The 13604-nt window shown below is 40.7% G+C and overlaps 1 protein-coding gene across 13 annotated transcripts in view; it reads right to left on the minus strand.

Annotated features, from left to right (window-relative positions):
• The window catches only part of BRD8 (bromodomain containing 8), a 57383-nt gene that overhangs the window by 8650 nt on the left and 35129 nt on the right, over positions 1-13604 (minus strand). For 8 of the 13 annotated variants that reach the window (XM_060178743.1, XM_060178736.1, XM_060178730.1 and 5 more), the window contains 4 exons: positions 12135-12236; positions 11766-11923; positions 5299-5388; positions 5133-5201 (listed from right to left, as the gene is read on the minus strand). In XM_060178743.1, coding sequence (XP_060034726.1) covers positions 5133-5201; positions 5299-5388; positions 11766-11923; positions 12135-12236 — 419 coding nt within the window. The remainder of the gene's footprint in view (positions 1-5132; positions 5202-5298; positions 5389-11765; positions 11924-12134; positions 12237-13604) is intronic. The other 5 variants (XM_060178777.1, XM_060178771.1, XM_060178783.1 and 2 more) reach the window with 1 other exon arrangement.

Raw genomic sequence — 13604 nt, forward strand, 5'->3', positions numbered from 1 at the left:
CATAGATGCAAAAATATTGAACAAAATTCTAGCCAACCGGATACAGCAGTATATCAAAAAAATTGTTCATCATGACCAAGTGGGGTTTATCCCAGGCATGCAAGGTTGGTTTAATATACGTAAATCAATCAATGTGATCCACCACATCAACAAAAGCAAGACCAAAAACCACGATGGTCATATCAATAGATGCAGAGAAAGCCTTTGACAAAATACAACATCCCTTTATGATCAAAACACTACAAAAAATAGGAATAGATGGAAAATTCCTGAAGATAGTGGAGTCTATATATAGCAAACCTATAGCCAACATCATACTCAATGGTGAAAAACTGGGAGCATTTCCCCTCAGATCAGGTACTAGACAGGGCTGCCCACTATCACCATTACTATTCAACATAGTGTTGGAAGTTCTTGCCATAGCAATCAGGCAGGAGCAAGGAATTAAAGGCATACAGATCAGAAGAGAAGAAGTCAAACTCTCCTTATTTGCAGATGACATGATAGTATACATTGAAAAACCTAAGGAATCCAGCAAGAAGCTTTTGGAAATCATCAGGCAATACAGTAATGTGTCAGGCTATAAAATTAACATTCAAAAGTCAGTGGCATTCCTCTATGCAAACACTAAGTTAGAAGAAATTGAAATCCAGAAATCAGTTCCTTTTTCTATAGCAACAAAAACTATAAAATATCTAGGAGTAAACCTAACCAAAGAAGTGAAAGACTTGTATACTGAAAATTATGAGTCACTACTCAAAGAAATTGAAAAAGACACAAAGAAGTGGAAAGATATTCCATGTTCATGGGTTGGAAGAATTAACATCATCAAAATGAATATATTACCCAGAGCCATCTACAAATTTAATGCTATCCCCATCAAGATCCCAAGCACATTTTTTAGGAGAATAGAACAAATGCTACAAATGTTTATCTGGAACCAGAAAAGACCTAGAATTGCCAAAACAATCTTGAGAAAAAAGAACAGAACCGGAGGCATCACACTCCCAGATCTCAAATTGTATTATAGGGCCATTGTCATCAAAACTGCTTGGTACTGGAACATGAACAGACACACTGACCAGTGGAATAGAATTGAGAGCCCAGAAATGAGGCCCCACACCTATGGACATCTAATCTTTGACAAAGGGGCTCAGACTATTACATGGGGAAAGCAGAGTCTCTTCAACAAATGGTGTTGGAAACAATGGGTTGAAACATGCAGAAGAATGAAACTGAATCACTGTATTTCACCAAATGCAAAAGTAAATTCCAAGTGGATCAAGGACTTGGATGTTAGACCACAAACTATCAGATACTTAGAGGAAAATATTGGAAGAACTTTTTTCCGCATAAATTTTAAAGACATTTTCAATGAAACGAATCCAATTACAAGGAAGACTAAGGCAAGTATAAACCTATGGGACTACATCAAATTAAAAAGCTTCTTCACAGCAAAAGAAACCACTACCCAAATTAAGAGACCCCTCACAGAATGGGAGAAGATCTTTACATGCCATACATCAGATAAGAGTTTCATAACCAACATATATAAAGAGCTTGCCAGACTCAACAACAAGACAACAAATAACCCCATCCAAAAATGGGGGGAGGACTTGGACAGAATATTCACCACAGAAGAGATCCAAAAGGCCGAGAAACACATGAAAAAATGCTCCAAGTCTCTGATTGTCAGAGAAATGCAAATCAAGACAACAATGAGATATCACTTCACTCCTGTGAGAATGTCACACATCAGAAAAGGTAACAGCAGCAAATGCTGGAGAGGGTGTGGGGTCAAAGGAACCCTCCTGCACTGCTGGTGGGAATGTCAATTGGTCCAACCTCTGTGGAGAACAGTCTGGAGAACTCTCAGAAGGCTAGAAATGGACCTACCCTATGACCCTGCAATTCCCCTCCTGGGGATATATCCTAAGGAACCCAACACATCCATCCAAAAAGATCTGTGTACACATATGTTCTTGGCAGCACAATTTGTAATAGCCAAAACCTGGAAGCAACCCAGGTGTCCAACAACAGATGAGTGGCTGAGCAAGTTGTGGTATATATACACAATGGAATACTACTCAGCTGTAAAAAATGGTGACTTCACCGTTTTCAGCCGATCTTGGATGGACCTTGAAAAAATCATGTTGAGTGAAATAAGTCAGAAACAGAAGGATGAATACGGGATGATCTCACTCTCAGGCCGAAGTTGAAAAACAAGATTAGAAAAGAAAACACAAGTCGAACCTGAAATGGAATTGGAGTATTACACCAAAGTAAAAGACTCTGGGGTGGGTGGGTGGGTGGGGAGAATACAGGTCCATGAAAAATGATGAATTAAATAGTGGGGGTTGTATTGTTAAATGGGAATCTGGGGAATGTTATGCATGTAAAAAAAAAAAAAAGAAGTAGAAACGCAAAGCAGAAATTGACTGAGTTTGGAGTATGGCACCAAAGTAAGAAAGCAGAAGTACACTAGAGTTTGCAGTGAGTACCTCCCTAATACTTCCTCTCCACTTTTCCAAGCTTTGGGTCCAGGATTGCTCAACAATTTGTTTGGCTTTGTATGTTAACTCTCTTTTCAGTCACCAGGTTCCAGATGCCATCAGGATGCCGGCCACACTTCCCTGGATTGAAGACCCCACCAATGTGTCCTGAAGCTCAGCTTCCCCAGAGCCCCACCCTACTAGGGAAAGAAAGAGGCAGACTGGGAGTATGGACCGACCAGTCAACGCCCATGTTCAGCGGGGAAGCAATTACAGAAGCCAGACCTTCAACCTTCTGCAACCCTCAATGACCCTGGGTCCATGTTCCCAGAGGGATAGAGAATGGGAAAGCTATCAGGGGAGGGGGTGGGATATGGAGATTGGGCGGTGGGAATTGTGTGGAGTTGTACCCCTCCTACCCTATGGTTTTGTTAAAAAAAAAAAAAAAAGTTAACCCATACTGCCAAAAAAATAAAAATAAAAATAAAAAAAATAAAAAAAAAGAATCTGGGGTTAGAGCCAAGCAGTGGTGCACTTAGTTGAGAACACAGGTTAAAACCCCTAGTCTCCACCTGCAGGAGGGAAGCTTCAGAAGTGGTGAAGCAGTGATACAGGTGTCTCTCTTTCTCTCTCCCTCTCCATCTCCCCCTCCTCTCTCAACTTCTCTCTGTCCTATCAAATAAAAGATGAAAAAGAAGGGGGGTGGTAGTGGAAGAGCTTCCAGAAACAGTGGATTCCTATGCAAGCACCAATTCCCAGTGATAACCCTCATGGCAATTAAAATAAATTAATCTCGGGTTCAGTTCTAGTTTTGTTACTCACTGCTGATGCCAGACACAACTACTTCTAGGCCTTAATTTTAATTTCTTCATGTATAAAATGAAGGTCTGTCTCTAAAGTCCTTTCCTGCTCTGATAACCTATTAATACATTGATTTATGATAGCATTTTAGATGAACAGTACTACAGAAATCCGAAACACTGCAATCAGACAATGTTTGCAGTCTCCATTTGGATTACTGTAAAAGTGTATCTTTTTTTTTTTTTTTTTTTTTTTTTTACAAGAGAATTGCTCAGCTCTGGCTTATGGTGATACAGGGGATTGAACCTGGGATTTGATGGAGCCTCAGGCAAGAGAGTCTGTTTGCATAACCATTATGCTATCTAGCCTGCCCCTGTAAAAATGTATATTGATTTTTTTTTTCTCTGCCACCAAGACTTCATACCTGCACAATTCTACCATCTTTGGTACTTTTTTTCCTTCTGTTTTCCAGGTAGAGAGTGAGAGGCAGAAAATTAGAAAGAGGACATAAACCACAGCTCTGCTCCACTACTTGTGAAGCTCCCCCTTTGCATGGTGCTCCCATGTGGTATCCAGGGACTTGAATCCAGGTCCTCGCACATGATAAAGTGTGCACTGAATATCAGGTGAGTTATCTTCTGGCCCATATCTTGAATTGTTAAGTAATGTAAGTAAGATAAATAATTTAATGGAGGGGTAGATAACATAATGGTTATGCAAAGAGATTCTCATGCCTGATGCTCCAAAGTCCCAGGTTCAATCCCCAAACCATCATAAATCGGAGCTGAGCAGGGCTCTGATAAAAATAATAATAATAGGGAGTTGGTAGTGGTAGCGCAGGGGTTAAGCACACATGGTGGCAAAGCGCAAGGACCAGCGTAAGGATCCCAGTTTGAGCCCCTGGCTTCCCACCTGCAGGGGAGTCACTTCACAAGTGGTGAAGCAGATCTGCAGGTGTCTCTCCCCCTCTGTCTTCCCCATCTCTCTCCATTTCTCTGTTCTATCCAACAATAATGATATCAATAACAACAATAATAACTACAATAATAAAACAACAAGGGTAACAAAAAGGAATAAATAAAAAATATTAAAAAAAAATCTAATGGAAGGGAAACAAAGCATAAAAATACAGATATAAAAGCAAAAGACTTTTGTGGTCCAGGAGGTGGTGCAGTGAAAAAGCTTTGGACTCTTAAGCATGAGGTCCTGAGTTTGATATCCCCGGCAGCACATGTGCCAGAGTGATGTCTGGTTCTTTCTCTCTCCTCCTATCTTTCTCATAAATAAATACAATCTTAAAAAAAAAAAAAAAAAAAAAAAAGCAAAAGACTTTTGTGCCGAAGGCTTAGAGATCTTAGGGTGAATCCCCAGTATCACCATAAGCCAGAATTGAGTGCTCTGGTTTAAAATAATAGTAACAAAACAAAATATTTTTTTAAAAAGCAACCAGAGGGCAAGGGTAGATAGTATAACGGTTATACAAACAGACTGTCATGCCTGAGGCTTCAAAGTCCCAGGTTCAATCCCCTGTACCACCATAAATCAGAGCTGAGCAGAGGAAAGGTGGTTGTGCACTCAGTAGAGCACACGTTACCATGCAAGAAGACTAAGTTTAAGCATTTGGTCCCCATTTTCAGGGGGGAAACTTCACAAGCACTGGAGCATTGCTGCAAGTATCTCTCCTTCTCTCTCTCTCTCTGTCCTTCTCTCTCACTCTAAAAAAAAAAAAAAAAGACTCCTGAGTAGTAGAGTGGTAGTGCAGGTATTAAGCCCCTGTAGTAACTTTGGTAGGAAAATAAAAAAACAACCAAGCTTTCTTGACCCCCTTTTTCCACTGACCTTTTCACCACATCCTTGTATCCTGGGGCCTGCCTTTCTGACACAGGCTTCAGAAATGGACTACTGAACCTGTTAAGGAACAAACCCAAAGAGAATGAAGAAACCCTAGAAGTAACTCTAAATAAGGAAAGTGGCTAAGAAAACCAAGAAGAGACTAGAGGCGTACCTGTGACTAGCAATCATCTTCCAGACTGGCAGAAGAGTCTTCTTAAATAGTAAATGATCCTGAACAGGGTCATCCTGGTCTAGATCAGACCTATGGAGTAAAACAGGGCAGGTAGACAAGAAACAGTAACTTCACAAATGATATTCAGTCTTCCCCAGTGGGCAATGAGATTTTTTTGTTGTTGTTGAATTTTTTTTTATATTTTACTTCTCCCTTTTGTTGCCCTTAGTTTTTTATTGTTGTCGTCGTTATTGGATACGACAGAGAGAAATGGAGACAGGAGGGGAAGACAGAGAGGGGGAAAGAAAGACAGACACCTGCAGACCAGCTTCACAGCTTGTGAATTGACTCCCCTGCAGGTGGGGAGCCGGGGGGCTCAAACTGGGATCTTTACGCAAGTCCTTGAGCTTTGTGCCACCTGCGCTTAACCCGCTGCATTACCGCCTGACTCCCAAGCTGGGTCTATGAAGGCACTAATGCTTTCCAAGTTTCTGGAATTTATTATTATTTACCTAAGTCTTTGATAAGTTAATCTGGCCCAGATTTTATGCATAAATATGCCATATTAATAAGTATTCTCTAATTTTCAGAAAATTATTTCATATCCCAAGCAATTCTCTTATGCTTCATATGAATGCTACCCAATTTTAATATTGATTTTTTCCAATTTAAATATATATTTTTAAAGATATTTTATTTATTAATGAGAGGGATAGGAGGACAGAGAGAGAAAGAACCAGACATCACTCTGGTACATGTGTTGCCAGGGATCGAACTCAGGACCTCCCACTTGAGAATCCAGTGCTTTATCCACTATGCCACCTCCTGGACCACCAATTTAAATATTTTTATACTCACTCTCCTTTGTAATCTTAAAAATATTGAGGAAAACTATTTCTCCCCCACTCCCAGCAAATTAAAAAATTAAAAACCTATTTATTTTGGATAGAGACAGAAATTGAGGGGAGGGGATGATTAAGAGACCCTTGCAGCACTGTTTTGTCACTTTTTTTTCTTTTTTGCCTCCAGGCTTCACTGAAGCTTGGTGCCAGCACTATGAATCCACAGCTCCTGGTGGCAAATTTTTTTTTTTCTATTTTATTCGATAGAACAGAGAGAAATTGAGAGAGGAGGTGTAAATAGAGAGGAAGAGAAGATAGACACCTGCAGACCTGTTTCATCACTTATGAAGCTCCCCCCCTTGCAAGGGCTTGAACCTGGATCCTTGCACATTGTAACGTGCGCATAGCCAGGTGCGCCACCACCCAGATGAGTAAAATTTCTTCATGGTCTTTCCTACTCTGGACTAAAATATATAAATTTAGATTATCTTCAGCAGTTCAAAGTTCTGTTTCATTTTATAATTTGGCCAAGTTTTTTATCTACTCCATTTTATTTATTTTTTTATTTTTAAAAATATATTTATTTATTATTGCACAGAGACAGAGACAAATTGAGAGGGGAAGGGGAGACAGAGAAGACAGAGACAGACACCTGCAGTCCTACTTCACCATCATGAAGCTTTCCTCCTACAGGTGGGGACCAGGGCCTTGAACTTGGGTCCTTGTGCTCTGTAATGTTATGTGTAATGCTATGTGTAATGTTATTTGTAATGTTAACCAGGTGCGCCACCACCTGGCCCCTTATTTATTTTTAAAGATTTCCTTTACTTATTAATGAGAAAGATAGGAGGAGAGCGAGAAAGAACCAGACATCACTCTGGTACATGTGCTGCCCGGGATTGAACTCGGGACCTCACGCTTGAAAGTCCAATGCTTTATCCACTAAGCCACCTCCCGGACCACTTACATTTTTTTAAAATTATCTTTATTTATTGGATAGAGACAGAAATCAAGAGGGACAGGGGTTATAGAGAGAGGAAGAGAGAGAGAGATCTGCAACACTGCTTCACCAATTGCAAAGCTTTCTTCCTGTAGGTGGGGACCAGAGGCTTGAACCTAGGTCCTTGTGCATTGTAGCATACGTACTCAACCAGGTGTGCCACCACCTGCTCCCCCCCATTTAATTTTATTTACTTATATTTCTTTCATAAGAGAGAGAAAGCCAGAGAGGAGTCAAGCACCACTCTGGAATCTATGGTATTAAGGAGCTTAAAAAAAAAAAAATTAGGGAGTCAGGCAGTAGTGTAGCGGGTTAAGTGCATGTGGCGCGAAGCACAAAGACCTGCGTGAGAATCCCGGTTCGAGCCCCCAGTTCCCCATCTGCAGAGGAGTCGCTTCAAAGGCGGTAATGTAGGTCAGCAGGTGTCTTTCTCTCCCCTCTGTCTTCCCCTCCCTATTTCTCTCTGTCCTATCCAACAACGACTACAACAATAAACAAGGGCAACAAATGGGAAAATAAATAAATAAACATTAAAAAAAATTTTTAAGTAAATAATTTAAAAGGGCGGGGGTAGACAGCATAATGGTTATGCAAACAGACTGTCATGCCTGAGGCTAAGAAGTCACAGGTTCAATCCCCCACACCACCATAAGCCAGAGTTGAGCAGTGCTCTGGTTTAAAAAAAAAAAAAAAAAAAAAAACGGTATTAAGGAGCTAACTGGGAGTCCAGCCGCAAAGAGCAAGGACCGGTATAAGGATCTCAGTTCGAGCCCCCAGCTCCCCACCTGCAGGGTGGTCGCTTCACAAGTGGTGAAGCATGTCTGCAGGTGCCGAAAAAAAGGAACTAACTTGGGATATTATGCATGCAAGTCCTATGCTCTACTGCTGAACTATCTCCCTGGCTACACACACTAAACTGTTCTCTCAAATGGGCTGTCTATACATCTGAGGTTTCACACCCTCATTTTCTTTTATGTGCTATACTGTATGACTGTTTGAGCACCACATATTTTCTTTTAGCCTTCTCTAATTTTAGCAACTTCACATAAGTCTCTCTCTTCTTATTTCTTTCTCTCTCTCTCTCCCTCCCTCCCCCACTTCTGTCTCTATTAAAAAAACAAAAGAAAAAAATGACTACTAGGATCAGTGGACTCTTCCTACAGGCACAGATCCTCAGCAATAATCCAGGTGGACAAAAAAGAAGATGAAAAAAATAAAGGAAGGAAGGATGGAAAGAAAGGGAAAAAAAGAAAGAATTCCTTGTTTTCTTTATTTCCACTTGTATGAAAATGTGTGTCAGGGCCTAGTGCAATAGATAAAGCAGTGGATTCTAAAGCATGAGTTTTTTCTTTTTTTTTTTTTAAGATTTTATTTATTTATTTATGAGAAAGATAGGAGGAGAGAGAAAGAACCAGATATCACTCTGGTACATGTGCTGCTGGGGATCAAACTCAGGACCTCATGCTTGAGAGTCTAAAGCTTTATCACTGCACCACCTCCCGGACCACAAGCATGAGATATTAAGTTCAATCCCTGTCATCCCAAGTGCCAGAGTGGTGCTCTGATTCTCCCTCTCTCTTTCTCCCTCTCTCTCATTAACAAATAAAGAGAGAAAAAAATGAAAGAAATGAAGGTAAGATGCTCTTGGCTTGTTTCATTTAAAAAAAAAAGAAAAGGGAGTTCGGCAGTAGTACAGCGGGTTTAGCCCATGTAGCGCAAAGCACAAGGACCAGCATAAGGATCCTGGTTCGAGCTCCTGGCTCCCCACCTGCAGGAGAGTCGCTTCACAGGCGGTGAAGCAGGTCTGCAGGTATCTATCTTTCTCTCCCTTTCTCTGTCTCCCCCTCCTCTCTCCATTTCTCTCTGTCCTATCCAACGATGACATCAATAACAGCAAAATAATAACTACAACAAAAAACAAGGGCAACAAAAAGGGAAAATAAACAACTATTTTAATTTTTTTTTTAAATTACAAAATTAAAAAACAAAGAAAGAAAAAGGTGTACCTGGTTGAGTGCACACATTAGTATGCAAGGACCCAGGTTCAATCCCCGAACACATGAAAAATAAAAAAAAAGAAAGAAAAAGATGCACCTGGTTGAGTGCACACATTAGTGTGCAAGGACCCAGTTCGATCCCCGACAGCACATATACCAGAGTGATGTCTGGTTCTTTCTCTCCTCCTGTCTTTCTCATTAATAAATAAATAGAATCTTAAAAAAAAATAAAACAAAATATTGGGGGTTATATCTGAGGCTCTGAGATCTCAGATTCAATCCCCAGCACTATCATAAGCCAGAGCTGATAGTGTTCTGGTTTTTGTCTATATTTCTGTAACTCTCTCATTAAAATAAATAAATAAATAATAATATATTGAAATAAATAGAATTAAGGGCTAGTGAAAATAGCTAACTTGGATAATTTGTTGCTTCGATTTGTGCACAACCCAGGTTTTTGTCCAGCCCACTCTTCATTGAAGGAAGTATTGGTGCTGTGGTCTCTCAATCTCTGCCTTCTCTATCTTAAAAAAAAATAGAATTAAGATGACTGATTAGACAAGACTCATGGTTCCTTCCTATTACATCAACAGTAAAGTCACAACAAAAAAAGAGTATCTGATTGGATTATCACTCAGGTTTGATGGAGTGTTAAAGAGTGTCCAAGACAAGAGTATTTAAAAGAATTTATTACCACTAAACTGGCCATACAGGAAATACTAAAGGGGCTTATATAAAAAGAGCATACTGAATGATTTCAGTCCTAAGAGATAAAGCAAACAAGGGAGGAACCAGGTGGTGGCGAACCTGGTTGAGTGCACATGTTACAGTGTTCAAGGACCTAGGTTCAAGCCCCTAGTCCCTACCTGCATAGAGAAAGCTTTACAAGTGGTGAAGCAGTGCTGCTGGTGTCTCTTCTCTCTCCCTCTCTATCTCCCCTACCCTCTCAATTTCTGGGTGTCTCTATCCAATAAATAAAGTTAATAAAAACAAAACAAAAAAACCCCTGGACATTTCTGGTCAAGATGGCAGTGGACTAGCAGATCTTGCTTTGTTTTGCTGCTACCACAACAAAAATTAACATATGGGGCGGGGGGGAGAACCAGTAAATAAATGTGTGTGTGGTTCAGATAAACTAACATCAAAAGAGAAAAGCCCAGAATCCAGGCAGCAAGGACCCAGAGACTTTTCATTTTCACAACACCAAAAGTTAAAAATAAGTGGTCTGGGAGGTGGCGCAGTGGATAAAGTGTTGGACTCTCAAGCATGAGGTCCTGAGTTCAATTCCCAGTACACATGTACCAGAGTGATGTCTGGTTCTTTCTCTCTTTTCCCATCCCTCTCATTTATAAATAAATATTTAAACAATGAAATATAATGGGAAGACAATAAAGTGCCTTCAGTGAAAGACAACAGCTTGAAGAAAACTCAGTAGAGCTATATAAAGTTCATAAAGAAGAAATACTTCAAAACTATGGTCCAAAGGATGCTCAACAAAATGAAAAGTAAAGAGGAGCCTTTTTGGACTACCATTCTAAGTTTGCACGTCCTTCTCTCTACCACATTTTTTACTTATAGTTGATTCGGATGCCTTTCTTTCTTTTCTCTCTTTCTATCTTTCTTTTAATTTTTATTTTTATTTTGGATAGAGACAGAAATTGAGAGGGAAGGGGGAGGTAGAGAGGGAGACAAGCACACACACACACAGCACTGCTTCACCACTTATGAAGCTTTTTCATATGCAGGTGGGGACTCAGGGCTTGAACCTAGGTCCTTGCACACTGTAATGTGTGTGCTTAAACAGGTGCTCTACCACCTGGCCCCAACCTGTTTTTTGTTTTTTTAAATACTTGATTCAATTTCTATTTTTTTTGCCTCCAATTTCTTTTCTTTTTCTTTTTTTTTTGCACTGGGACTCAGTGCCTGCACTACAAATCCACTGCTACTGGAGGCCATTTTCCCCATTTGTTGCCCTTGTTACTATTGCTATTGTTGTTGTTGGATAGGACTGAGAAATTGAGAGAGGAGGGGAGGACAGAGAGAGAGGGAGAGAAAGATAGACACCTGAACACCTGCTTCACTGCTTGTGAAGCAACCCCCATGCAGGTGGGGAGGCTAGGTCTCAAAGTAGGATCCTTAAGACCATCATCGGGCTTTGCGCCATGTGTGTTTAACCCGCTGCGCTGTTGTCTGGCCCTCTCTATTTCTATTTTGCAAGTGTATGTGGTACTGGCGACCAAACCCAGTCTCATATATGCAATTAGTTTTTATTCTTTATTTCACATACAGAGGGACCACTAGAGAGGGAGATAAAGGAAAGGAGGAAGGGGAGAGGACCACTACAGTCTATTCCAGGTTGCTGTGGTGGCAGGGATCAAACTCAGGCCTCAAATATAATAAGGTGTGTGCTGTACTGGGTGAGCTATCTCCCAGGTCTCATACAAGTGAAGCACACACTCTACTACTGAACTCCACCTCTGGCCTCAATTCTACTTTTAGGTTCCCAACTCTTCCTTTCTTCCTCTCTCATTTACAGAAGTAATGTGTGTTCATGGAAAAAATTCAAATTGGCAAAAAGAGAAATAAAATCATAAATCTTAATAAACTTGGATAAAAATATATACTTACAGTTTAGAGGAGGTAGCTCGGCTGAAAAGGATATCCACTAGAGGAGTCTGCTGCATGCTGAGGCCATCGTCACACTCACCTGAAGAGGGCTGGTCTTCCATCTCTGACACATACCCTTCACCCTGATACTCTTCTTTGGGTATGTGCTGAACCTCACCCTGGGAATACCAGGAAACAAAGGAAACTTCAGAGTTTTGAACTGGTGATTTTATTAGCATGGTATAAATGAAGTCCGATCTCAGCATGAGAAAAGGTAGTCATTAAGCTATAAGAAGAATTTAGAGAGGAGGCCAGGTGCTAGTGCACCTGGTAGAGCTTGCATGTTACAATGTGTAGGGGCCCAGGTTCAAGGAAGGCCCCAGTCCCCACCTGCAAGGTGGGTGCAGAAAGCTTCACAAATGATGAAGCAGTGTTGCAGGTGTCTTTATCGCTCCCTACTTCCTCTTTCCTTCTCAACTCTCCATCTCTATCCTAAAATAAAAATATTTAAAAAAAAAATTAGAGACAGGTGACTTAACCATACCTAGGTTAATGTATTCTTAGTGACTTGTTAGAGAACTGATTTATATCTCAAGAAAAAGCAATATACTAATTCTTTAAAAAATTTAAATTATCTTTATTTATTTATTAGATAGAGACAGCCAGAAATCAAGAAGGAAGAGGGTGGTAAAAAGGGAGAGAGACAGAAAGACACCTACAACACTGCATCACCACTCACAAAGCTTTCCCCCTGCAGGTGGAAACTGGGAGCTCAATCCCAGGTCCTTGCGCATTGCAACATGTGCATTCAACCAGATGTGCTTCCACCCAGCCCTGCAATACACTAATTCTAAATAAAGAATATGTATGTATGTATGTATGTATGTATATTCCCCTGGAGGTAAACAGGGGCCAGTGTGGCCAACACCAGGGTGCAATGGTGGTAGAGAAAGGGGATTGATGAGGTGGTGAGGCAGGGTCTAGGGAAGCCCAGACTCAAGCCACGAGTTGGGGCTGGGAAGACTATATTTTTAACACTTTGATTATTAACAGCATTGTATTCTCCACCCCCTCTTCTTTTTATTGCTACCAGGGTTATCACTGCAGTTCAGTGGCAACACTATGAATCCACTGCTCCTAGTGGGTATTTTTCCTTTTTTTCTTTCTCCTTTTTTATTTTTTCTTTATATCTTACTGGAGACAGAGAGAAACTGAGAGGGGAGGGATAGACAGAGAAGGAAAGAGAAAGGTAAGCACTTGCACATTTTCTTCACCGATCATGAGGTGAGGAGTGGGAGCTTGTGCATGGTAATATGTGCACTTAACTGGGTGCACCACTGCCCAACCCCATTAACAACATTTTAGATTTTATTTATTATGAGTCAAGAACTATGCTAGCAACTCTATATTATCTCATTTAAAATTTCAACAGAGGGTGGGGGTATAGCACAATGATTATGTAAAGAGACTCTCAAGCCTGAAGCTCTTAAGTCCCAGGTTCAATCCCCCACACCACCATAAACCAGCACTGAGCAGTGCTCTGGTAAAAAAAAAAAAAAAAAGTGGTCTGGGAGGTGGTGCATCAATAAAGCATTGGACTCTTCAAACATGAGGTCCCAAGTTCAATCCCTGGCAGCACATATGCCAGAGTGATGTCTGGTTCTTTTCTCTCTCCTCCTATCTTTCTCATAAATAAAAATCTTTAAAATAAAATAAAATAACCCCACCAATGTGTCCTGGAGCTCCGCTTCCCCAGAGACCCACCCTACTAGGGAAAGAGAGAGGCAGACTGGGAGTATGGACCGACCAGTCAACGCCCATGTTCAGCGGGGAAGCAATTACAGAAGCCAGACCTTCTAC

The sequence above is a fragment of the Erinaceus europaeus genome, chromosome 2 (genome assembly GCF_950295315.1).
Source record: "Erinaceus europaeus chromosome 2, mEriEur2.1, whole genome shotgun sequence".
Lineage (NCBI taxonomy): Eukaryota > Metazoa > Chordata > Mammalia > Eulipotyphla > Erinaceidae > Erinaceus > Erinaceus europaeus.